Below are 26,806 nucleotides of genomic sequence, written 5' to 3'. Positions count from 1 at the left end.
GAGAGAGAGAGAGAGACATTTACGCAGATCCAGATTCGGTTTAATCGTGTCGGGACAAGAACGGGTCGGTAAACACTTAACCCGCGTTTACTCCGGTAACAAGATCACATCTTGTACGAGCTGACACGCAGCGTGTTGCTATGACGATAAGGCAGGGATCTTCATCAGCCAACGCCAACGTAAACAGGCTGTGCAGGATTAAAGAGCCGAGACACAACACTTACGTGGTCTGTGTGTGTGTGAGTTTAAAAGCGAGAGGTCAGAGACGTCTGCCATGATAGAAACAAACGTGCACACAAATGGCCTCTCACTTCCTGTTGGGAGCCCCCGAGCACGATTACCATCATGTGACACGTTAAGAAATCGGGCCACATCCCCACCGGCGAGTTCTCCCCTTCCTGCAGAGGGCGACCCTGTGAATGTGTACCGTGCGGATTAACCTTTAACGGCACGTCATGTGAGGAATACGAGCGGAGGCCTGAAAGACGGCGCCGTAAATCGACCGTCGGCCAACAGGAGCCCGATTCTGGCAGCTTCCCGAGGCGTAAAGATATAAACGATTCGTGTTTATCGTCCCGACAGGAACGTCACGTGCCAAAGATAGATTATTTAAATTACGGCTACGCTGCATTCTACAAGAACAGGTTACCCTGGTAACCAGAAACCCGCCATGCTGAGCAGCTAGTGTGTGTGCATGTGTGCGTGTGTGCGTGCGTGTGTGCGTGTGCATGTGCGTGTGTGCGTGTGCGTGTGCGTGTGCATGTGCGTGTGTGCGTGTGCATGTGCATGTGCGTGTGTGCGTGTGCGTGTGTGCGTGTGTGCGTGCGTGTGTGCGTGTGCGTGTGTGCGTGTGTCGTGTGTGCGTGTGCGTGTGTGCGTGTGTGCGTGTGTGCGTGTGTGCGTGCGTGTGTGTGTGCGTGTGCGTGCGTGCATGTGTGCGTGTGCGTGTGTGTGTGTGTGTGTGTGTGCGTGCGTGTGTTCTGCAGAGAGCTTTTATTGGCCTCTCAAACTTTGGTGGCCAAATAAATAGCCTGGGAAAACTGCTCGGTTGCTACGATTAGCATCGTCTCGTATGTAAACAAGCTCTGTGTGTGTGTGTGTGGGGGGGGGGGGGGGGGGGGGTCCTCGTTACTCTTATCCTACGCATGCATGTATGTATTGTACACACTTGAGTTTCCCCATATATGAACTCATTCTAGAGAGTAACAGAAAAATTCACTACGAATAGATCCTGCTGGCTGATAAGTTGGGGGGGGGGGGGGGTAACCTCGAGGTCACGGCTCTCGGGGGGGGGCGGATCTGGACTTGCTCATGTATATATAGAAACATTCCCTGTGAAGCGAAGGGAAACGTTCAGAAACAGAAACGCAGGTTTGACTCAAAGCTAAAGTCCCAGCATCCTCCAACTCTCCACGTGTCCCACAATGCATTTCTTTACCCACTGACTAATGAACGGCTGACAGACAGACCGTCTCCTTGGAAGACAGCAGAACCCCGACCGAGCCGGTGCGTCCCGACAAGTCACGAATCCGATCCGTCTGGAACCGCTTCCGCCTCTGGCGATTCCGTTTTTAACTTCCTGGAACTGATGCAGCAGCCATGACACATCGAGCAGGTAACAGGAAGCAGAATGGACCGGAGCGCAGTCAGCACCGGCCACAACCCGGACGCATCTCACTCCGGATCTCCAGCAGATGCTTCACGGGAACTTTACAAGCAACCCCGGAGGAACAGGAAGTCGTTCGAGACATCCTTTCTACCCCAACAGAACGCAGCGCAACACCCAGATGGGTCAGAACCCAGAGGAGAGTCCCAAAGGCCTCATTCGGACCGGACCACAGCTGCGACTGTCCGGGCTGCCAAACAGCTGGCTGGACGGACACAGCCTCCGGGGGGGGGGGGGAGGCGCGTTCCACCCTTTGAAAAGCAACAGATTTTTCCATGAAGTTCGGTTGTTGGGTCAAAGCAGTCTCAGGTAATTGAACGAGGGGGTCGGGTTTGTCTGAATTCAGGATTTCCCTTGCATTCATTCATTCATTTATTTCTGCCCCCCCCCCCCCCCCCCAGGCTCACCCACAAACAGAGGAGGGAGGTGCGTGTGCAGAACGATACCAGAGGTGTAATGTGAGAGGAGTGGAACGGAGCGAAAGGAAACAGGAACGTCAGCAGATTGATGCTGCAAACGGCGACAATCTGGATGAATATAAGAAACAACAGAAAAAGGGATGAAAGCATCCAGAGTTAAGATAATGATAAATGACCATCAGCATCCAATCAGACGGGTCGGGGATTAAATGATCTCCGTGATGACACAGATATTATATTTCTACATAAAGAACGATGCTGTGGGCTCATGTTGCAGCTATTTTTACGTTTATCTCGTTTGTCTTAACTCTAACGGCGATTTTACTCTCCGTGTATCCTGTTATTAATGTTTTCCAATTTCCCAATGGGATCATTACCGCTTCTTCTAATCCATTAAGTCCGGAGCCATCAGCGTTCTCCTCCAACCATCCTTAACCCCCCCCACCCCTCTCTCTCCTCCTCTCACGCCTCCTTCCTCCTCCGTCTCCTGCAGATGTGTGTTTGCACAGTTTAGTTAACCAAGTAAGACATGAAGGACGTCCTGTGGGGACATGTCCTCTCACCCTCAGGAGCGCCACCCTCCCCAGACACGGTGTTGAAACGCCTGGTTGGGCTGGACGCAACAGCTCCTCCACCTCAACACGACTCCACCTCAACCTCAACAGCTCCTCCACCTCAACAGCTCCTCCACCTCAACACGACTCCACCTCAACACGACTCCACCTCAACACGACTCCACCTCAACACGACTCCACCTCAACACGACTCCACCTCACACGACTCCACCTCAACACGACTCCACCTCAACACGACTCCACCTCAACACGACTCCACCTCAACACGACTCCACCTCAACACGACTCCACCTCAACACGACTCCACCTCAACACGACTCCATCTCAACAGCTACTCCACCTCAACAGCTACTCCACCTCAACAGCTACTCCACCTCAACAGCTACTCCACCTCAACACGACTCCACCTCAACAGCTCCTCCACCTCAACACGACTCACCTCAACAGCGACTCCACCTCAACGCGACTCCACCTCAACCTCAACAGCTCCTCCACCTCAACACGACTCCACCTCAACACGACTCCACCTCAACACGACTCCACCCGCCAGGAACGTGTTCCCAGCTCCGACTTCCGGCCTCCAAGCCAAATGGAGTGCACCTTTATACTATATACTAGCCTCCCCGAGTCTCGGTGGGGGGGGGGGGGGGGGGGGGGCGACGACAACAAGGACTCCTGATTACATCAACGGGAGAGGAGACACCGTGGAACCCCATCAGAGCCACATCGGCGTTCGAGTGTCCATTAATGCAACAGCAGTCAGACATCAAAGAGAACTCAGGAGTCCAGTCGGCCGTGTGGAGCCAGACAGGTTCCACCTCCAGCACCTCCTTCATCTCCTCCATCTCCTCCTCCGTCTCCTCCATCTCCTCCTCCATCTCCTCCTTCATCTCCTCCATCTCCTCCTTCATCTCCTCCTCCATCTCCTCCTCCATCTCCTCCTCCATCTCCTCCTTCATCTCCTCCTTCATCTCCTCCTTCATCTCCTCCAGCTCTCCTCCAGCTCCTCCTCCTCCTTCGTCTCCTCATCCTCGTCTTTGAGTTTGGCCGGTCAGCAGAGAGAACAGCCTCCGGTTGGTCTGTCAGATCCGGGCGTTCCTCTCTGCTGTCCTGCAGCAGACGGACCGGAACACAGCAGGGCAGCATCCTGGCACCGAACACGCACAACGGTAGCGCTTCCCACTTCAACGTGTGTGTGTGTGTGTGTGTGTGTGCGTGTGCGTGTGCGTGTGTGTGCGCGCGCCTCGGAGAGCAGGAAGCCGGAGAGGTAATCAGATATCCCTCGTCGCTTTGTGACGCCTCAAAGGCTTGAGCCGGAGCCAGAAGGCAAGACGGCGAGCTGCCCTGAACTCGGCGCGAGACGCGTTTTAGTCTCACGAGTCCATCGACGGTTGAGGAGTCACGTTTTAGTCTCACGAGTCATCGACGGTTGAGAGTCACGTTTTAGTCTCACGAGTCCATCGACGGTTGAGGAGTCACGTTTTAGTCTCACGAGTCCATCGACGGTTGAGGAGTCACGTTTTAGTCTCACGAGTCCATCGACGGTTGAGGAGTCACGTTTTAGTCTCACGAGTCCATCGACGGTTGAGGAGTCACGTTTTAGTCTCACGAGTCCATCGACGGTTGAGGAGTCACGTTTTAGTCTCACGAGTCCATCGACGGTTGAGGAGTCACGTTTTAGTCTCACGAGTCCATCGACGGTTGAGGAGTCACGTTTTAGTCTCACGAGTCCATCGACGGTTGAGGAGTCACGTTTTAGTCTCACGAGTCCATCGACGGTTGAGGAGTCACGTTTTAGTCTCACGAGTCCATCGACGGTTGAGGAGTCACGTTTTAGTCTCACGAGTCCATCGACGGTTGAGGAGTCACGTTTTAGTCTCACGAGTCCATCGACGGCTGAGGAGTCACGTTTTAGAACGACGGCGTTCAGATTAAATAATCTGTTCATCAGTTTAAATGAGAGATCTGCATGGAGAATCCGACGGAACGCAGAGAATCAAAGAATCCTGCGACACAAGTGCGTTCCTCGAGATGATGGTGGCTCGAGATGGTCGGTGAGAGCGGTCGCACCGCTGCAGAGCTCCCGGCGAGCTCCCGCATTCCACCTCGTTCACTGCTCTACAGGAGGAATCAACATCTTCTTCTGAAATCCATCCTAAAAATAATGAACTATTTTGTGCTGATCTATGCGGTAACCTTACAGGGATTAATTTTCATCGAGTCCCAGGAAGTACTTTTACCGAGGATATCGGAAAGAAATGGATCGTTTCCGTGCGCCGCTTCTTCAGCGCATTTTAAAACTCTGGGCGATCTGAAGCGGTTTCAATCCAGGAGGAGAAACGTGCACCACCTGGACGGCAGGACAGTAAGGAAAATCATCTGTATGAGTCTACTTCTGTCCGGAAATATTCACCCAAACCCGGGACCCGGAGACGCGAATTCTACGTTCACGGAGACGCCGTTCGACTCGCCCTTCGTCGCCGCTCACAACATCTGGAGCAGCGACACGTGGAGGCCGCGCCCCGAGGACTTCGCGACAAACCTCCCGAGGTCAACCCAGCCAAACGCCACATCGCCCACCACCGAACCCCCCCAGCAGCAAGACGGAGACGGAGACGGAGCGGCGCAAGCTTTCTCCCTGTTTTCACTTCCGGCACTTCGCGCCGAGGGACGCAGCCAACGCGCGACGGCGCGTCACGGAATTCCCCCGGCGCAGATACGTCACGGTGACGGAAGGGGCTTCCTCCGTCCCCCTGGTAACACAGACAGGGTCACATCGAGCAGAGGCCTCGGAAATGCGGATTATTCCCCCGGAGTTTTTCGCCGCGAAGCAACGCCTGAGAGCACCAGCTGCACTCCCACCCCCCAGCTGCACTCCCCCCCCAGGTATCGGTCGGCCACTCCCTTTGTTTACGATCGATACCGCCACCCCAGCGCCCCCCTCCTGCCCAACGGCCCCACCCTACCCCATTCACCGGCGGACAATATCCCCCCATCGATACCCCCTCCTCCCCCCAGCGTCCCCCCAGAGACAGTGAATGACAAAGGCTTCTACTCCACGGAAGATATGAATAACATTTTCTCGGGGCGAGGTCTTCACATTATTCATCTCAACGTGAACAGCTTGACATGCAAATCCAAGATGTCCGAGTTAACATCGATGTTTGGCAACGGTAAGGTTGGAATTCTCTCCTTTTCGGAAACCAAACTGGATGATTCATGTAAAGACACTGAGATTGAGATTAAGGGATACACTGTTATCAGGAAGGACAGGGACCGTCATGGGGGCGGGGTCTGCATCTACGTTAGATCAGACCTCAACTTCACCGTTCTACCAGAACTAGGAACAGACACAGAGTCTGTCTGGGTAAAAATCATTTATCCCAGAGCTAAACCTCTGGTCATTGGCGCAGTATACAGACCCCCAGACCAAAATTCATTCTATGATTTATTGGAGAAGCATGTGATCGGCTTGGGGAGCTCGGAGGTCATTCTGATAGGAGATTGTAACACCAATGTCCTTCGGAAAGACACCCCGACTTTCAAATCCTTCAGCAGCTTCTGTAATCTGCATAACTTTACCCAGCTGATCCAGCAATTTACAAGGGTAAGCACCACTTCTAGAACCATCATAGACCTAATCCTGACATCGGACAAATCTAGAATCAAAAACAGTGGGGTCATCGAGTGCAGGCTAAGTGATCACAACATGATCTTCTGCACTCGAAAAATTCATAGACCTGCAGCCCATTGCCATACCACAATAAACTGCAGAACCATGAAGCATTACTCCCCAGAAGCTCTAACAACAGCGCTGGAGGAAACTGATTGGTCTGAAACTTTAAACTCCGCCTCTGTCGAGGGGACCTGGTCTTCCTTTAAATCTGCATTTCTGTCCGTAATCGATAAGATAGCACCCATAACTGCTGTTCGGGTCAGAGCCCGTACAGAACCTTGGATGAAGGGGGAAATATTGAATGCCATCAAGCTCAGAAACAAATGTTACTCTGAGTACAGAAAAACCAACAACGAGGAACTACTTGAAAAAAGCAGAAAACTACGCAATGAGGTTAACAAAATGATAAAAAATGCCAAAAAGAATTTCTTAAATGAGAACATTGAGGCAAACAAAAGCAACCCACAAAAACTGTGGGAGGCCCTAAAACAATTAGGCTGCAGCAACAGACTCCAAACAAAAACCAGTAATATCTGCATTAACTCAAGTGGTTCACTCCAGACCGACAGGTTGGTGGTAGCAAATTGTTTTAACAGCTTTTTCACCACTATTGCCACCCTGTTGGTCAGCAAACTACCCCCGCATTCAGGTCTGTACGGTTCTGACCACATCCAGACTCACTATGAGAAGCTAGGTGCTAAAAAGGACACTTTCTCTTTCACACCTGTAAATACCGTTGATGTGCTAAAACAACTAATTGCCCTTCAACCTAACAAGGCCACAGGCCTTGACAACATACCCACCCGGTTCCTCAGAGACGCAGCTGTCTCTATCGCCCCCGTGGTAACCCATCTGATAAATTTATCCATCAATCAGTGCCACGTCCCACAGGAATTCAAGACGGCGCGGGTTATCCCTCTGTATAAAAAAGGAAACAAATTAGAACCTGGCAACTACCGCCCTGTTTCCATCCTTTGTTCCATCTCAAAGGTTATGGAGAGAATAATCCAGGAGCAAATCAACCGCTACCTTGCCGAGCATAGCCTGCTCTTTGAATTCCAATCAGGCTTCAGAACATCCCACTCCACTGACACGTGCCTCATATATCTGACCGACTACATTAAGCGTGAAGTAGACTCGGGCAAGTATTGCGGCATGGTCATGCTGGACCTCCAGAAGGCCTTTGACACGGTCAACCATTCAATCCTATTGAATAAACTAGGGGCGATTGGTTTTGATAGCACATCAACAAACTGGATGAAATCGTACCTTGAGGGACGAGAACAAATGGTAGACATAAACGGAACCTTGTCCTCGTCCCTCCCGGTAAGCTGCGGGGTTCCTCAAGGCAGCATTCTGGGGCCGTTACTGTTCCTCCTATACATTAACGACATGAATGCTGCCTGTAACTGCAAATTGTTCCTGTTTGCTGATGACTCAGCACTCCTGATTTCGGGAGAGGACAAAGTGCAGGTTGAGGAGGCTCTCAGCTCTGAGCTCACCAGAATCCGTACTTGGCTTACCGATAACAAACTGTCACTACATCTTGGTAAAACCGAATCGATTCTTTTTGGGTCTAAACACTCTCTGCGTGAGATAAATGTTAATGATTTCAAGGTCACAGTCGATAATACAGTCATCTCCAGCAAAGAAGAGATTACCTATTTGGGCTGTGTTCTTGACAAATACCTGTCTGGCGATAGTACGGCAACTAAGGTGATCAAAAAAGTCAATCAGAGAACAAGATTTTTGGGCAGAATGTCTGCTTTTGTCAACAAAAGTGCTCTCCGGACGCTTGCTGCAGCCCTCGTTCAGCCCCTCTTTGACTATGCTAGCACCTCCTGGTATTCAAACATCAAAATGTCCCTGAAAACCAGGCTCCAAACCTCCCAAAACAAACTGATTCGGCTACTCCTCAATCTGGGGCCCATGACCCACCTTCTTCCTGGACATTTTGCTAGCCTAAAATGGCTCAGGGTAGAAGACAGGGTTAAACAACTCAAAATGGGATTGGCATTTAAAATAGTCAATGCAGCTCTGCCCTCAGTCCCCTCAATCCCTGCATACCTGACGGAACACCTCCACAGATTTAGTGACACCCACAGCCACAACACTAGAGGGAGCTCAAACAACAACCTGATTACCCCCTCCTATAGGACTAACATGGGTAAATCATCTTTCTACAATACAGCCACCCAAGGGTGGAACGGATTGACTCCCGCCCTCAAAACATGCACCTCTTTGGCCTCCTTCAAAAAGGCCCTAAAAATACACCTTTCAGGGGCACAGAAACGGAGATAGTCATCACGACTCTCTCCGGGTCAAACCCCCCCTCCTTTTTTTTTGTCCACCTATGTTGCACGTATTAATTGCTTTAGTAATTTATTGTAATTTATGTAAGTTATTTATTGTCAACTCGCATCAGTGGTGTAATTTATTTTAGATTAATTGTTAGTTTGCACTGGCGGTGTAATAACATTTTATTTTTGTCTTTCTAATGTTACGTTGCATCAATTGCGTAATTTAATATTGGATTTATTTTTATTTGTATTGTTATTTGTATTGTTTTTTGTGGATGATTTATGTACGAAGGACTTTCAACGGAAACAAGCCCGCAAGGGCTTTTTTGAAATGCTCCTCTTAGACAGGATGTTTGACGTTATTTGTACTGTAATACATGCTACTGTTTGACTGTACTTGTACTGTAATACATGCTACTGTGTGACTGTACTTGTACTGTAATACATGCTACTGTGTGACTGTACTTGTACTCTAACATTCTATCTAATAAATATATTCATCATCATCCTTCCGATTCTCTGGAGGGATGGGCTCGAAAGCTGATCAGCACTTATTGATTACCGGATAGGTCATTAAAAAAATGGTGATTAGTTTGATAATCAACAAACAGCTATTGAGCTAACTCCATGCGATAGTCACGGTGTCTAACATCACACAGCCAGTCATCCCCAGAACACACCAGCCTTTTTATGTCAGACAATAATCTGTAATCTGACATTAGACAGCCAATCAAGTGCAATCTGACATCATATTAATCTCGAGGGATTAGGACGGCCAGCGCCTCCACTCATCAGATCATACGAAGCGCTTTGCAGCAACACCGACGGATTTAACCGTTTCAATGAGCGAGGAAACGAACTTTCTGATAGTCTGAGATCCACTTCCTGCATCACTGACATCATTCTTCAGATTTAATCCACTGGATTATCTATAGTGGATTTACTACAATCATTGGAGGTGTGGAATCTTTGTTTTGTCTTCTGGTAACTTGACTTTTCCCGCCTTTGGCTTCTTCTAATTTTAAGCTTTTGATATGCTGACACTTTTAGTTGTTTAACAGAGTAGTTCAAAAATAAAACTAAATCCTTGGAAAAGTCTCGGTGACTCTCGAATGCAGCAGGATGTGGAAACGAAAACACGCCGTCTAATGTTTTATGGATACGAAAAACAAAGTGAAACCACACGCGCCCCTTCAAAAACAAGATAGCGTCTCAATTTATTCTCCATCTTGGAGCCGATGTTCACTCGTCTCTCTATCAGCCGTCACAAACAGTCACAGCTGAGTACAGCCAAGCCATACGTTGCACTAGTGGGGGGGGGGGGGGGGGGGCCTCCAAAAACACGGATATCCTGGCGACGCACTTCTTGCACACAATCCCTGTGAATAACAGACAGCCATCTTTGTGTGGAGCCGCACGGTCATGATTCATCTGAGAGCTGAGCAAGCATAAAATTAGTTTATACGATTCAAACAACCAGCGAGGGAAGATGGACCAAACACACATCACCTTAGAGCTCACCACCTCACCTTAGAGCTCACCACCACCTCACCTTAGAGCTCACCACCACCTCACCTTAGAGCTCACCACCTCACCTTAGAGCTCACCACCACCTCACCTTAGAGCTCACCACCTCACCTTAGAGCTCACCACCACCTCACCTTAGAGCTCACCACCACCTCACCTTAGAGCTCACCACCACCTCACCTTAGAGCTCACCACCTCACCTTAGAGCTCACCACCACCTCACCTTAGAGCTCACCACCACCTCACCTTAGAGCTCACCACCACCTCACCTTAGAGCTCACCACCACCTCACCTTAGAGCTCACCACCACCTCACCTTAGAGCTCACCACCACCTCACCTTAGAGCTCACCACCACCTCACCTTAGAGCTCACCACCACCTCACCTTAGAGCTCACCACCACCTCACCTTAGAGCTCACCACCACCTCACCTTAGAGCTCACCACCACCTCACCTTAGAGCTCACCACCTCACCTTAGAGCTCACCACCACCTCACCTTAGAGCTCACCACCTCACCTTAGAGCTCACCACCTCACCTTAGAGCTCACCACCTCACCTTAGAGCTCACCACCTCACCTTAGAGCTCACCACCACCTCACCTTAGAGCTCACCACCTCACACATAACAAAAACGTTTCTTGTCCATGAGGAAGACTTCAAAGGAATTCTGTCACTGGTTTCTGCCTTTAAGAACCATTTGAATTGTCCTTATTCGATGAATAATAATTAACCAACAAAAATGATACACAATAAAACTTTATGAGGCTTTTTTTAACCACATCATAACAACCAATTTGAAGCATGTGGTCGATGTGAATGAATGATTTATATTCATCCTCTATTTCTGAGGAAGTCTGGACAGCAACAGAGAGACGCGTTAGCGGGGAAATAAAAGCTCATTTTCCGGAGGACCACGGAGCTCCCCGCCCCGGCGGCTCCGGCTCCCCGCCCCGGCGGCTCCGGCCCCCCGCCCCGGCGGCTCCGGCCCCCCGCCCCGGCGGCAGCCCCTGCCCCGCTTCTCCTTCAAACAGGGTGTGACACACAAAAACCCGTCAACGCACGCAACTTCGCAACTTGCCGGTGAAACAAACATGTCCGCTAAACAGCTCGGACTTCATTTGCGGTTGGGAACAATCATGTGGGAGAAGAAACGGGGGTATAACCCCCCCGCCCCCCCCCCAGACCTGCCTATTGTTCCGCTGCTGTCACGGCCGTGAAGGTGCCCCGCGGATTAGCTTTAGCTTTAGCCTCCCCGGCTAACCTGGGCGCCGGGCAGCTAGCGTCAACGTTAGCACAACACAAAGCTAAAAGGTAACCCGGCACCTTTTTAACCCCCCCCCCGCCAGAAAAGTCTGAATGTTGACCGCAAACAAGTCGAACATTATCTTAAAAGCAGTTTGAGAGTTGAGACATACCCAGAGCTCCGTTCCCCAACTCATGGCGGATGCTCCCGTCTGTCTTGTGCCGTATTGGAAGCAGTTCCCCCCGCAGCTCAGACGCTCCTCACTGCCGCGGAGACTCCGGTCCTTCTGGCTGGCCGTCCGCCGATAGACACACCTCCTCCTCCTGAATGAGCAGGGCCGCCCAAGCGGGGATCCCGCCGCGGCCCTAAAATACCGCACCCTTAAAAAATAATACACAAGCGGTGATAAATAAAGACATGAAAATAAAATAAAAAAAGATTTTATGTAAAACAAACCTGGAAACAGCACAGACGTATGAATAATTAAATATTTATGAAAATAAGACCGAACCAGTCACCTCCATTTTGCCAATTGTGTATTTTTGTTAATATAATTAAGCCATTTGTATTTATTTGTTCATTAATTATTAATGATCAATGAAGTAAAGAACCAATAAATAACATCAAAAGAACCAGAAAGCTGGCGCATGCGTTCATGAATGTGTGGTACCTATGATTATGGCATTTTGTGAAGTTTGCATAAATATTAGTTTTGTTTTCATTTTAAATTCTAAACAGTGTAAAGTTAATATATGAGTTTGTTAAATCGTTCAATTTGAACAAAAGCATCGATGACGTCAGACAATTTCAAAAGCGTTTGAATTTTGTTTGAATTATACATTTCGTGTTAATTTGATGGAAATATTAAACTTTTGCTGCGACCTTTGGACAGATGATTAATTTTAAGTAAACACTTCCCTCTACCGGCGGATTTGTGTCACTAGGGCAGCACATGCCTGACAATAAAGTGGACAAAAGAGATAGAATATTGTGTAATGAAAATTCCAAACAGTCTTTTTATTTAAGAAGAAATGACAAAATATTAATTAGCCGCTAATCTGTCCATTATAACACAAACACTGAGTTGTGTCTTTCCCCTCCTGTGGCATAGGTGGCGATATAGATCACAGCTGCTTGAACACTACAAACAAACAGAACAGAGAAGAAGAAGCGCTTCCGTATTTACCAGCAGAACGGAAGTGCTCTGTGTTTAGCATTATAATAACGATCACTGACAGACATGTTCCTCTGCGTGAGAAGGTGAGACATGTTGGATATTTACCTTTTATTCTTTCGTGTTTATCGCTGGAAACACACTCAGACGACCTTTGCCACAGATTTGGCTTTTTCACTTCACTTACTTATCAAATAGTTACTTGATAGTAAGCGAAAAACAAATCGTGGTTATTTTCCACTGGCAGGGAGAATTTCAGAAAGTAGTAAAAAGACGACTTGAAAGTTTTAACTTTAATTTGAATTAGTCGTGTGGTGATTTTTTTTTTTTTTAATTGAGCTGCTTTTTGTCCACTGTATGCAGAACTGTGAAATGTCAACAGCTGAGTACATTATCCTATTAGCAGCTTGTTAGTTATCATGATATAAATGTGTGCATAGTCATTTTGATTGAACAGTTAGCCTGGTCCTCCGTGTGCAATCTGAATCTAGCAGATCACGCCAGACCTGTTCTAAGATGCTGTAGGATTTTGATGTTGCTCTTTGATCTTGGCGCAGGCTGGCTGAGAAGCATTGGAACTCTTCGTTCCGGTGCATGAGCTCCACAGCCAGGAAGAGGAGAGCGCCACGCTGTGCCTTCCCCGTTCTGGAACAGCCCCTCCAGCCCATCCACCAACACGTCCATGACGGTAACCTCAGAAACAGCAATGCCTGCCATCAGAAGTAGGTCCTGCTCTCATCGGGGGGGGGGGGGGGTTAAATGACGTCATGAATATGTGTTGTTCATTAACTCTTTCACTCTGGAAGATACATGGAGTTGAAGGAAAAGGTGAGGAGAGGAGGAGGGGAAAATGCCGTCACCAGACACACCCAGAGAAACAAGAAGCTGCTGGTCAGGGATCGATTGCGGCTCCTGTTGGATGACGAGGACTTCCTGGAGCTGTCGCCGTTTGCTGGTTTGGGTCTGCCGTACGGTGACATCCCTTCGGCTGGCTGCCTGACCGGTCAGAACCCGCCACAACCCTGTACCTTTTGGTACTGACCACAGTCTGTGAACTCCTAGCTTGCCTGAGGCTAATATCCTGTCTCCTAACACTGACTTATGCCCTCTGTCCTCTCTGTGTTTGTTAATCCATCCAGGTATTGGCAGGATCAGCGGCTTGTGGTGCGTATTTATTGCCAATGACGCCACAGTGAAAGGCGGCACAGCGTATCCAATCACGGTGAAGAAGCAGCTACGGGCACAGCGAGTAGCGATTCAGAATCGCCTGCCTTGCGTCTACCTGGTGGACTCTGGAGGAGCTTTCCTCCCTCTTCAGGTTCAACACGACTCCATGAAAGGGAATGTTTGCCCAACCGTTCTTGTCTGTTGCATTAATCTCTCGTTCTCCCTGCGTATTTAATAATCCAGTCGGAAATATTTCCGGATAAGAACCAAGGAGGAAGGACCTTCTATAACGAAGCCATCATGTCAGCCATGAAGATCCCGCAGGTAAGGAAACGTAAAGCATTAAATGTGCTGCTGACGCGCGTGATGGATCGACGTAAACCCTTTAACTGTAAAGACCACATGAAAACGACTGACCACTCTGAAGGTGTCGGTGGTTTGCGGGTCATGCACGGCGGGGGGAGCTTACATTCCCACTATGGCAGAAGAGACGGTGATGGTCCACTGGATCGGGACCATATTCCTGGGCGGACCGCCTCTTGTCAAGGCGGCCACGGGAGAGGAAGTGACGCCGGAGGAGCTTGGCGGAGCCAGGCTTCATGCTGAGTAGGTCCTTAGTGAGTAAACGATCCGCTCGCAGCATCAGGACCGGTCACTGATCTTTCAGGGTGAGCGGCTGTGTGGACCACTTTGCCCGGGAGGAGAAGGAGGCGTACGATTGCACCAGAAACATCGTATCCACTCTCAACTTCCAACTGCCCGACGAAGAGGAGGAGGTGAAGAAGGCAGGAGCAGAGGAGGAACCCCTGTACAGTTCGGAGGAGCTTCTGGGTCTCGCTCCCAGAAGCTATAACTACAGTCTGGATGCTAAAATGGTATTCCATAAGTACTGAACGAGAATGTCTTCAACCAGCCTCCCGTCTGTCACTTCCGTCCCCACGAATCCAGAATCCGCTCGTTTTCCTTTCCCGTCCAGGTTATCAGTCGACTGGCAGACGCGAGTCGCTTTCAGGAGTTCAAAGCTTGCTACGGGAAGACGCTCGTCACCGGCTTCGCACGGATACGTGGGTGAGAGACGCAAAATCTGTCCAATCGAATTCCTCACTGATCGACTGGCAGATGCAGTCGTATCATTTCCCGTTTCTGCACGCCGCCGCTGATGGATTCAGAATAATCGCGTTAACCAATGAGAGCCCTGCTGCTCATTGCGTCATACGTTGCTCCAGCGGATTGTATCGGCGTGTATGTGTGTGCGTTCTGGTTTCCACACCTGTGCGTCCGTATCCCGTTAGCCATCTGGTGGGAATAGTAGCCAACAACGGCGAGCTGTTGTACCAGGCCGCACTGAAAGGCAGCCATTTTGTCCAGCTGTGTGACCAGAGAGACATCCCCCTCCTCTTCCTCCAGAACACGGCGCCGGCAGCAGCGGCAACACTCTCCACAACACAGGTATGCCACACACACACACGCACACACACATGCACACACACACACACACACACGCATGCACACACACACGCAACAGGAGGGTATTTTACACTTCTTGCCTGTATACGTTCCTTCTCTCACTTTTCCAGGCAGAGATGAACAGCAACCGTCTGAAAGCTCAGGGTTCGATGATGTCAGCGGTGGCGTGCGCCTCTGTCCCCAAAATCACTGTGGTGATCGGTGGTTGCCATGGCGCCGACAGCTACGCCATGGTGAGAGACGATGCTGTAGCTAACGCAGCAGTGTAGCTCTTTAAAGGAACAAAGGGTACAAAGTACAAAGCTCATCATTCAGTCTGTGTTCCTAATGAGTCAATAAAGTTTTGCAGTTTTCATACCTTTTTAATAAAGAACAGCTTTCTAATTACTGACTGCTCAGTCGTTCTCCGTTAGTGCAGCTGAAGCTGTTCCAGGCTTTGGCTGCAGTTTCATGATCGTTCTAAACGATCTCCAGACGCATCGGGCTGGAAAAGGTGCCTTCGCTGTCCGGATAGATCTGGAACACTCGAGACGGATTCCACTTATGGAAAAATGAGGACAAAAATTATGTACAGAAATTTCATGTACCAAACCTCACGGTTATGTAACCCAGTTTCCTGCTTGTCTTCAGTGTGGGAGGGCTTTTGACCCTAATTTCCTGTTCCTGTGGCCCAATGCCAGAGTGTCGATGGTGGCTCCAGGTCACTCCAGCTCGCTGCTTCCGCCTGGCGGTGAGCAGGATGACTTGAACGAGGCGTTAAAGGAAGAGAGCTCAGCTTTCTTCTCTTCCGGCCGGCTCTGGGATGATGGAGTCATCCTGCCTCAGGACACCAGGAAGGTAAAACACGGCTCAGTTTCAGATGTCGCCGACTGGCACCTGATGCACACGCCTCCTGCTTGTTTGCAGGTTCTGGGGAACTGCCTGGACATCATCAAACAGCAGCAGTATCAGCTTCCCACGGAGAAACGGCGGCCGATGCTTTTACGTGTATAAAAGACGCCGTCATTCTCTTCGCTTACTCTGGGAAGCGCTAGCATCCCTGCAATCGGAGCGCTGTCAAATCCCACCGGCTGCGTTTTACCAGAGCGGGAAGGAGCTGCAGCAAAATGAACTGTGTCCTTTCTCGCACCTTTTCGCCAAAAAGTTCATATTTTAGTTAACACAAATTCATCATTACGGCCTTTGAGTTGCATTAATTACATGTTGAAGGCTATAAGCTGTAAAGTTTTTGCAGTCGTGAGATGTTTGTGTTATTTTTGCGTTTTAATCTTGCGATGAGGGTATTCTTTCTTTTTCTTTCTGGTCAAAATCTCATTCAGGAGACGAAGGATCACGATACTCGCTAATGGTAGCATTCATGATGTCACTGTCACACGTTTCCAGTGTAACGAGTAACATTCGTGCAGAATGTCAAGTTCTCCATGTAATTGTTCTCTTTGTATTAAAGAAAAGATTGTAAATAACTTTTAAAATGTCATTTAAAAAGCTTTGCATTTTAAAGCACGAGTTCACAAACGTGTTGGTGCTGAATTCAAATACATTTTAATGATGTGAACTCACAAATAAAACAACATATTACTGCACAGCCCAATAAGTGTAGAATTGTATTGAATATGCACCAAGGAATTGACCTCTGATGTGTTATGATTTCAAAATAAACTGCTTCGATATTTATTTGTCTAAAGCTGCCTTGGGTAGATGGAAAGCCGTAAAAAGCTAAATAAAAATCATGTCCGCTCAGGGTCATGGCTTGTACAGGCCGTGCAGCGTCACAGGGATGATAGCGCTGACCTCTGCTCTGGCGACCTCCGCCAGCGTCGCTGCATCCAGCACCAGCAGAAAGCTTGGTCTCTCTGCGCCGGGCTTCACCACGATGCTCAGCAGCACGCCTGGTGCAGATGTGTGTGTGTTTGTCAAAACATTTGACCACAGCGGGACTCGAACTCAACTGTGCACGGGGTTGTAAGTCTGGGTGTCCTACCGTGGTCCTCCTCTGTAGCTCCGGGTGCTGGAACAAACAGCGGCTCCGAAGGGTACGACTCCTCCTCCTGCCACACCCGGGTCTCTTTGGTCTGCACGTTTAGCTTGACTATCTGCAGCAAGACAACAATCAATAAATAAAAAGAAAAGAAAACAGAACTACATTCACAAACAGTGAAAAATGTTCATACCCTATCAGGAATGAAGTGGTTGAGTCCCAAACCGTAGGCGAAGGAATACTTCTTCCCACGACACTGAGAGTAGTTGATCTGTGGAAACTCAAAGGCTGCGAGAGAGAGAGAGAGAACCAGATGACTTTTCACAACAAAAAACTGCATTTTCATCTTGCATATTACAAATGAAATCTCAATATGCAGATGACACCTGCTAAAACGTCTCAGTGTACATGCGGTCCGTTTCAAGGTTAGTAGGCTTTAGACCTCGATATAGTGTGTGTGTGTGTGTGTGTGTGTGTGTGTGTTTGACTTACCCTGTCTTGGTCCAGAAAAGAGGACTTCAGGTTCCAACCAGATGGTGCCATCGCTGTGAAGAACAGCAGTCGCCGTGGTGTAGGACAGAGATACCAGGTTCTTTCCCGGTTCTTCCTGACCACACCCACAAGAACATACATGAGTATATGTTCATGAAAAACTCGGTGTGTGTGTGTGTGTGTGTGGACTCACCCTGTGTATGTCTAGAGGCAGAACGTAACGTCTGACCTCAGGCTGAGGAGCATTCATTGCTCGTTTCTTCACCTCCTCCCACTCCTGCATCAGGTTGGCCATGTACAGGTACTTGTATACGAAGTCATGACTGGGGGGGGGGGGGGGGGGCAGAGGGGGCTGTAAGGAGAGGATGCGCCGCCATTTATGAAACTCTGGACGGGCGCTCACCCTTTCCAGGCGCAGACGTCGACGACAATGAATCCCTGATCCTCGTAGGTGTTGATGTGGTGAAAGATGTTGAACGCTGACGTTCTGAATTTGTGGCTGCTCAAATACCCGGGGGGGTCTTTAGTGGCCAGGTGGAGCCATGTCTGCAGCACACACACAGACACACTGGTCTGAAACGGCTTGTGTGGTCATTTCATGTGTCTTCATGCTACTCGTGTGTCCCTCAGTTTTTGCTGTGTGTGTATTTGTTGTCATTTTGCTTGCTTTCTGATTGACATTGGCCCCTTCGTACCCTTCCCACTCCCCTCCCACCTTCTTTCCGGGCCTTCGCCTACCCCCATGCTCTCGTTGGACTCGAAGCAGTCCATGTACGTGGCTCCTCTGACGCTCCAGGCCGACAGGAACCTGAGGAGGTTGATCTTCACCGGCTGCTCCACAAACACAAAATAGCCGTCCGTCATCCCGAAGCTACAAGCAGAGAAATCGACAAGCAGGACAGCAAGTTATGGCTCTTTATCAAAGCACAATCCTGCTTTGAACTCATCACATGACACGTTAACCAGGAGGAAGGGAGGCGGGCACCTGTGGATGTAGGAGGGTTTCAGTCTCTCACTGCTGGGCAGCTGAACCACAACCTGGGATTTCTCCAGAGGATCTGACTCGTCTGGAAACACAGAGACAGCGCTGACATTAAAGTGTAGCCATTTATTCAGACAAAGAATTATCCAGTCGGAACTTTGGACCAGCCCACCTTCCTGACGAGGTGGAATCTTGACGATGTTATAAGCCAGACTCATGTTTTTGCCAAAGCAGTTACCGATGTTATAGACCGAGCCGTCTGCGTCAAAGTGGGGGTGGGCGGTCACCCCGTTCACCGAGAGGTACTTACACAGGTCCACCTGAAACGAATGCGTCGATGCAGGAATGAGACAAGAAGCCTTTCAAAAAGACACAAATCTCTAGCTGAGGCGAAGAAGATGGAAGTGAAGAAGTTTAAAATCACCTTCTTTAAAGTCTCCAGCGAATCAGGATCGACCTTCATGATGTAATTGGTCTCTGTGACCGCATAGAAGTCCTCGCCGATTGGATAGATGTTCACCACGCAGTTATCAGTCACCTCGATGCCTCTGAAGTAAGTAAAGAACCTACACGGAAACAAGAGCCGCTGGCATTCAGGCGACGTCATGCTCCATTAGCATAGTGTTCAGAAAGCCTCATTGCGTAGGAAGGAAAGGCACAGCGACCTGGAGAAGATGTTCTTGCAGGGATCTGGGTAGGCCGCTGTGCCGAACTCGGTGATGACGACTCTGTTCTCCGTCATGGCCCGAACGTAAGCATCCGTCCTGAGGAACCTGCTCAGAGATGACCGTCTTGATGCTAGAACTGCATTCACAAACTCCGGTGCTGATCCGGATGAACTCCTGAACCTTTAACACCCATGTGGGGGGGGGGGGGGTCTACTTTTGTCTGGTCACGAGAAGCACTCTCACCGTCTGCAGTAGGTCACCCGGCCGCCCTTCAGGTCAAACTTGTGGATGAGGGCCTGCCCGTCAAACAGGTGATTGAAAGCTTCACCTCCGACCTCAAAGAGACCCGGCCCCATCCTGAGAAGACTGCCCCCCAGCCATGATGGGATAACACCTGCACATATTTCATCACCGTTAGAGTCCAGCTGCTAAGAATGAAGAGTCATCTGGCACAAAGCCGCCTGTAAAAATGCATGTTTACGCCTCCGTAAAGGTTTAAACTAGAAAAGAACAATTCAGAGGTGCTGAGGCTGAATATTGTGCTAAGCTAACCAGCTACAAGTACATTCTGCTTCCTGGCTTAAATGTGCGTGGAAGATTTTCCAGTTCGGTTATGAAAGTAAAATGAACAAGCCTCTCTGTTATACCGTAGATCTTTGCACATAAAGGTTCATTCAGCTCCTCCACAGTCTCAAAGATCCTCCTGTAGCCTCCGGCAGGATGCTCCACGCTGGAGAGGAAAATAAGAGACAAACTTTAAGGCTTGGCCAAATCAGAAAGCCGAACTAAAGTTCTGTGCGTCATCAGATGACAAGCCGAACTCTACTTCTATTTCACTCTGCATTCTGTCCATCTTGCTTTATTTTTTCTTCTTTATTGCCATTTATAAATGTAAATATTCTGCTTGTAGCTCTTTCCTTCTTTTTACCTCCACAATGTCTGATCTGTTTGACTCAAAGGATCAAACCGAGGAGCGGAGAGGCTGCAGAGGAGACATAAACATTTCAAGGTGTCCTCGTGCAGCAGGACCGATCTCAAAGTTGGAAAACAGGGGGTTGCAAAAGTCCACCATCAGGTCTTTTTCTCTCACGGGGGGAAACTACCGCTTTCTCCTCTTTCATTCCTCAAAACTCACCATTTTGAACTTTCAATCTGGAAGAACCCGACATGAAACTTGTAAAAGAAGAGGAAACTCACCGGCTGACCATGCTGCCGACCCGACCCAGTCACTCTAGAACTCAGAAACAAACTTTCATTTCAACTGACTTCCTGTGGTGAGGGATGGAAGCCAACCCCCCTTCTCTCATTTTCTCCTCCCACTTTCCCTCCTTTCTTACTTCTCCCAATCCCTCTCTCCTCCCATTTCCTTTCATACCTTGCTCCCCCTTTGCCGCCTCCTCCTCCCCCTCCTCCTCCTCTGGTCTGAACAAGCCAGCTTTGTCTCCTCTCCTTTCAGCCGTCTGGCCCTCGGCTCCATGCAGAATGTTCCCCAGGCCCGGGACAAGGTCTTTGACAACCTGGGAACTCGTCCACCCACCCACCAAATGATTCGGTCAAACTAATAAAGCTCATTTTTTTTAAATGGTGGTTTGCACACGAATGAGAAGAATCCCACCTAATTAATTCCAGACAGCCTCAACAGACTTTTAAAACTATAAAGCGATTTAATTGGCTTGGACTGAGGAGAAAGAGAAGGAATCAAGCAGTGAATAATCTTTCATGTTACCTCTGCAATTTCCAAACGATCCAAAACGCTGTAGAGACTAGAATGAGTAAAAGGTCGTAAATATCAAGCTTAACCTCGGGACAGTTGAAATACTTATTGAAAATGTGTGGCTCCAAACATGATTTAAAACCTTTCATCGGGTTTTAGACAGAGATGTCGAGGATGGTTGATCCTCTGTGGAGGTCTGTGTCTCGTCTTCGTTTTTAGAAACGGATGTATAGAACACACATGAATAGAAACGGACTCATCAGCAGCACATTAATCACTGAATAGATTTATTACCCAGAACTTTGCATAGTACAGTGTGAAGGACGGCCAGTATTCACGTCTCTGCAAGTCATTTACAGTTTACAGGAAGTGAAAACATAATACTTCATTTAAATAAAAAGGGCAGGACACAGAGATGTCTCTTTTGGGACGCTTGATAGTTTTGGGTTCTGTTTTTGACCTTAGAAGACTCGTTTGGCATCACTGAAATAAATGAATGACAAAAACTCCCAACCTTGAGCAGCAGCCAATGAATGAACAAACGTGACTTTATTCGTAAGGGGGAGCAAACATTTACCCCAACTGTGACAAGCGTTTGGTGAAAGTTTCAGGGAATTTGTTTTCAGTTTTGATGTTAATAAACCAGTGGAATGCATTTTATTTTTCTGACCCAAAAAACTTAAACATGCTTTTTGTAAGATGAGGTGAACAAACTAGACAAATAAGTTAATAAAAGAAGCCTGTAAAGCATCACAGGAAATGTAAAAACACGCAGCTAAAAAATAAAGAAACTATAAAAACACTCATGACGACGTGTCAAAGACGTACCGCTGCTCCCAAAGTCGTATAAATTAAGATTCCTCCCTTATCGACCAGTGATATCAGAATTGTGTACTTGAATTCTCCCAAAATGCACACAAACGCCTTCACACACACACACACTGTTACTTCTATTTTAGTGACGTCGCTACGGCCCAGCTTAGTTCCTGATGCCCAACGCTTTGGGTTTCCTGATGCTGAGGAGGGCCGGTTTAATCTTCGGCTTGCTGCTTTCCTGCTCCGAGGAGGGGAACCGGCTCCTGTAGATGTCTGGGTACGCCTTCTGAAACTGAAACAAACGCCACCACAGCGATTAGCTTTCCACCTCTCGGTTCACATCCTTCTAAATGGTGCTTCATGAAGTCCGAACGCTTGACCCGAGCACCAGGGGTCGGTTTTACCTGCTTGAGCTTCTTGCGTCGGTCCTTCTCACTTATACTTGGGTTTGCCAGCAGCGCGTCCAGCAGCTCCTCCATGGCCTTCTGGGTGAATGCCAGCGTTTGGTTTTCAAACTCGCTGCCACTAATTTGCTGGCAGAAAGTGTGAATTGGCAACGGAGCGCAAGCGGGATCTGCGTCGCCGCCGTTGGAAACGCCGTCAATCGGGACCTGGGTCGGGCGAGAGAGAGAGAGAACAGCAACATGTCTGCGTGGACTGACTGAGTCCCGAGTTCAGCCCAGAGGCCTGTAGGGGGCGTAGGGGGTTACCTGAACCGTGCGGAGGTACTGTATGTGAACATTGATAGCACTCAACAGGTACTCTGGGACTGAGAGGATGCGCTGCTGATGGTCCATCAGAAAAGACACCAGCCTGGTGGCTAACAGCTCGTCCAGGTCACACTCCACGGCGCTGCCCAGGACGCAGCCGGAGAACGAGTGAATCATCTGGAGAGGGACGGATGCGTGAAGACCCGAAGGGAAAACACAACACGCAGAGAGAGAAAGACAAGGACCGCCCCCCCCCCCCCCCTCACCAGCGTTCGAGTCCCGATGGCGGGATGGAGGCGAGGCATGTCCACGTTCTGACTGATGCGCGACATCATCCTCATGAGGAGCTGCAGCTTCCTGCGGGACGCCGGGGGGAGGAGGAGGGTGCAAAGCTGCAGGGCTTCAATGGCCACGACCTCAGACTGAGACTGGAGAAGGCCTACGCACACACACACGCACACGCACACACACACCACTCACACACGCACACACACACACGCACACACACACGCACACACACACGCACACACACACGCACACGCACACACACACACACACCACACACAACACACACACACACGCACGCACACCACACACACACGCACACACACGCACACACACACACGCACACACGCACGCACGCACACACACACGCACACACACACGCACACACGCACACACACACGCACGCACACACGCACACGCACACACATAGCAGCACGGAAACCAAAAGCGTTAGCGTCACCCGTTCACTACATTCAAAGGGACGGATCGATGAATGGATGAATGGATGAACAGATGAATCAACCACAACGTAATGTGAGCTGGTTCAGATTTCTGAATCACATTCCAGATCGTACGTTTGCTGAACAATCACATCCCGTCACATTGAACTCGGTTCTTTATAATTGATCTGACGATCGATCACTGAAGGATCAAGCGACTTATAACGCGCTACATGCTAAGAACCAGAACTATCAATAATTGACTCGGAACTTTAGGAAACGTTAAACAGGCCGGGACAAAGTGTTAGAAGTTAGGAGGCGTTAGTCTGACGGGAACGCCACGCAGACAGGAAGCGGCTCTTACTGTGCTCAGAGCCGCCCGGAGGCGTGCAGACAGGCGCTCTGACCAATGAAGCGGGTCGACGGAGCTTTGACGCGTCCAGAGAGGTGAGGCAGCGCCGGACGACAGAGGGTGCAGAGCGGGTCCAAAGACGAGAGGCGCTGGGGGCGGGTCTGGAGGCGGGTCTGGGGGCGGGTCTGGGTCCCGTGGTAGCGTGAGACCCCTGAGCTTGGGTCAGCGACGGCGGATGAGAAGCTGAGCTGTTCACGTTCAAGCAGCTGGTTGCTCGACCACGCCACTTTGACCCCGCGGCATCTTCCTCCTTGGTTGCTACGACGATGTCCAGACAGCTTCCGACGCTGCGCGGCCGCAGGTGACGTGGCCTCTGTCTAAGCGACGGTCCCGTTCCAGAATCTCCAGTCAATCTGCTCCAGGTTTTACATCCCGGAGGCTTTTCAGGAGCAACGGGGAGCAGTTCGGAGCCAGATGCGGAGTCTGCTGGGATGTCGGTCTGGATCCTGTTGCTATGGGCACCGGTTGCCAGGCTTTCATTGGACAGGAACAGCTTCTGTCGGGTGAGACGAGCCGAGTCATCCAGGACGGTTTCCAGGGAGCAGCTCCTGGTCGGACGCTTCAGAGGACCAACGGCGCCCGAGCCGGAGCGGCCGCCCCCCGACTGAACGCCGGCAAGGCCCCCAAGCCGCGACTGAAGCGTCCCAACAAGCACCTCCCTCATCGGGGACTCCGTCTCATCGCACGCCCCCTGTCTGAGCAGCGACAGGAGGAGACACTCGGTGGAGCGGAAAAATGCCTTGGTTGGGGGGGGCGCTGAGGGGGGGTCGGCCTTCTTGCGTTTGCCATGCTGGTGTGCCGTGGGCTCTGCAACATACCCACTAAAGACTGGGAGCGGGAGCAAAGACAGAGACAGGTGGTGCAGGCAGAGTGTCAGTGCAGGCAGACGGGGACGGGGGGGGGGGGGGGGGGGGGGGTTAGTTTAAACTGGTCAGAGGCAACACAAAACAGGCAAACGCGGAGAGAACAGCGGCTTGTGTCGCCGTCAGGACTCCACAAACACAAAAGACGACGACGACACCCTCCGTTAGCGGTCAAAGGTCGCGGCGCGGCGCGGTTAGGAGGTAAAAACGGCTCCAACAGGTTCCCTGGAACACAGGAAGTAAAAAAAGAACACCTACCCAGGACGTTGATGAAGAGCTCGTACAGGTCGTACGTGAGCAACGGCTGTGGAAGGCCGTAGAAGTAGTCAGACACCGTTTTGAAGACGTCCCTCTCAAAGCCGGGATAGGACGGCTGTGCCGTGTCGTACTTGGGCCCTAGAAATAAAACGGCGTGCGAGTCCCGCCAGCGGGAGGGGGAAGCGTATTTTAACGTGGCACAATGATACAAAGGTATTTGATATATTCAAATAGTTTAGATGCTAGCGGGCTCCGGCCTCGCTACTCACAGCTAGCCAGGCTCTTCATAGCAGACAGAACCCAGAACGGAAGGTCATCTAGGAAGACGATGGACAGGATGGACAGGTTAGACCGGTTAGTCCTGGCAGAAGCGCTCCATTTAGTTCAGAAATAAGCCTACCGGTCTGGTCCTCCAGGGTGACCACGCCGTGCTTGTTGACCTTTGTCATGTTGTGGATGATGTTCTGGGGGTTCACACAACGTTGGTCCAGAACCTCGTCAAGAGAAGCTACGTGCAGAATCTTCTGCAGGCTGAAACACAATCGGATCCAAATTAATTCCAGTCTAGTAAGATAAGCCATGCTGGGCAGAAGAGGGAGATGTGGATGTGAATACTGGGTCAGGGTGACGCCTCTCCAGAGCTCCCGTTCATCCTCCACAGTCAGATCCTGTCGCTCAAACTGCTCTCCGATTGGCTGATCGTCTCCCCCCGATTCAAGAACTGGAGCTACATTTTCCTGAAAGCAGCAAATAAAGCGTGATCCATTACGAACGGGTTCTTCTTTCCTCCATGCAGGATTTTCACATTCATTCTAATTCACCTGCGTCTCCCTGTTATGCTTCTTCATCGTCTTAAACCGGAAGAAACTCTCCTTGTCCCTGAAGGAAGGCCGTTTCTTCACGGAGCTGTGAGCCGAGGCGGGAGCCGCACAGGGAATGGGCTTCAGAGGAGAGGCGGATGGAAAGCTGAAGAAGAAGAGGGGACACGGAAAGTCAACATTAACGCCGGGGTGCCTTCATGAGGATTCTCCAAAACGCCGCCTACCGGTACAACACGTTATTGTCCTCAAAGTCTTCGGTGCCCCATCGACCCTTCACATCCTCAATCACGCGGTTCTTCAGGAACTTCTGGAGGAGCTGCACCGTCTGCTGCCTGGTGACGTCGGGGCCGAAGTTGCTGTTGCTGCAGAGCAGCTGGTGAAGCCAGTCCACGGCGGCAGAAGCGCTGAAGCAGGAGGAATGGTGGCGAAAGTTCTGCCGGTGTTTCCGGACGGGCATGCCGGCCCGAAACAGACGCGTGACCTCATTCCACTGCAGGAAGACAAAAGGCTCAGTACGCTTCCATTTTACTGCATCGACCCAAGGGCCTCTATGGCTCAGTGGTTTGGCTCTAGAGGACTGCCGAGGTGCCCTTAAGCAAGGCACCCCCCACGCACGAGTGCTCCAGGTGCGTCTTCACCCCATGCCCTCTCCTCATGCTGTGGGGCTCAGTAAATACAATAAAAGCTTTACCTCCAGATGAAACAACTCGTAGCTGTGCTAGCTAGCCGCTGGAGAAGATATTTTAACGTTATTAATTAAATTACAATCTAACAAACTGTCTGAATACGCAATTGCAGCCGGAGTTGATAAAACATTACAAGTATTGAAGAAAGGAAACAAGAGCACTACCGGATGAATGCTAATGCTAATGCTAGCTAGGTGTTACACCGAAACTGTCGTCGCTCAATATTACTCTTGTGTAATTTAATTAAACAACTTATTTTACTTTCCAACATCCCGTCATTTCTGAAAAAGCTGTGATAAATCTTATTTTTAAACGTCAGACATTCATAGCGCCGCCTCTGAGGATACTTTAACCAGATCATTAAACTAGCTTTCAGTAAACCCTAGTTAGCAATGGACCATAATATCAGCGCAAACTCACCAGCTTCGTGGCTCGGTACGGTCCAGGGGTGACAATACGAGAGCTCAT

The 26,806-nt window shown here is 49.9% G+C and overlaps 4 protein-coding genes across 4 annotated transcripts in view; 1 reads left to right on the top strand and 3 right to left on the bottom strand.

Annotated features, from left to right (window-relative positions):
* Positions 1-3,550, bottom strand: part of fnbp1l (formin binding protein 1-like) — an 11,632-nt gene extending 8,082 nt beyond the window's left edge. Inside the window, 2 exon segments of the mRNA XM_068743442.1 lie at positions 312-413; positions 3,479-3,550. Coding sequence (XP_068599543.1) covers positions 312-413; positions 3,479-3,550 — 174 coding nt within the window.
* A 9,095-nt stretch (positions 3,551-12,645) lies between these two features.
* On the top strand, positions 12,646-16,871 carry si:ch211-198n5.11 (methylcrotonoyl-coenzyme A carboxylase 2). Its single transcript, XM_068743652.1, has 12 exons — positions 12,646-12,665; positions 13,137-13,301; positions 13,386-13,582; positions 13,719-13,897; positions 13,990-14,070; positions 14,174-14,352; positions 14,414-14,621; positions 14,723-14,814; positions 15,039-15,195; positions 15,324-15,446; positions 15,844-16,050; positions 16,120-16,871. Exons 1-12 carry the CDS (start codon positions 12,646-12,648, stop codon positions 16,204-16,206), a joined length of 1,695 nt encoding a protein of 564 aa, XP_068599753.1. The 3' UTR covers positions 16,207-16,871.
* Positions 16,872-16,956: 85 nt separating this feature from the next.
* Positions 16,957-20,065, bottom strand: LOC137899182 (retinal Mueller cells isomerohydrolase-like). The gene is made up of 13 exons (XM_068743202.1): positions 19,981-20,065; positions 19,577-19,727; positions 19,331-19,438; positions 19,090-19,231; positions 18,838-18,985; positions 18,669-18,750; positions 18,422-18,554; positions 18,087-18,229; positions 17,877-18,006; positions 17,684-17,798; positions 17,385-17,479; positions 17,195-17,306; positions 16,957-17,102 (listed from the first exon to the last, which is right to left on the bottom strand). Exons 2-13 carry the CDS (start codon positions 19,687-19,689, stop codon positions 16,957-16,959), a joined length of 1,467 nt encoding a protein of 488 aa, XP_068599303.1. The 5' UTR covers positions 19,690-19,727; positions 19,981-20,065.
* Positions 20,066-22,026: 1,961 nt separating this feature from the next.
* LOC137899626 (DEP domain-containing protein 1A-like) lies at positions 22,027-26,806 on the bottom strand. The gene is made up of 12 exons (XM_068743660.1): positions 26,759-26,806; positions 25,877-26,142; positions 25,653-25,797; positions 25,447-25,568; positions 25,232-25,362; positions 25,101-25,148; positions 24,832-24,969; positions 23,663-24,538; positions 22,840-23,012; positions 22,574-22,750; positions 22,268-22,474; positions 22,027-22,155 (listed from the first exon to the last, which is right to left on the bottom strand). The coding sequence occupies exons 1-12, from the start codon at positions 26,804-26,806 to the stop codon at positions 22,027-22,029; spliced, it is 2,460 nt and encodes an 819-aa protein (XP_068599761.1).

Source organism: Brachionichthys hirsutus, chromosome 9, assembly GCF_040956055.1.
Source record: "Brachionichthys hirsutus isolate HB-005 chromosome 9, CSIRO-AGI_Bhir_v1, whole genome shotgun sequence".
Classification (NCBI taxonomy): domain Eukaryota; kingdom Metazoa; phylum Chordata; class Actinopteri; order Lophiiformes; family Brachionichthyidae; genus Brachionichthys; species Brachionichthys hirsutus.
Note: the sequence above shows the minus strand (reverse complement) of the source record. Positions and strands in the feature narration are given on the sequence as shown.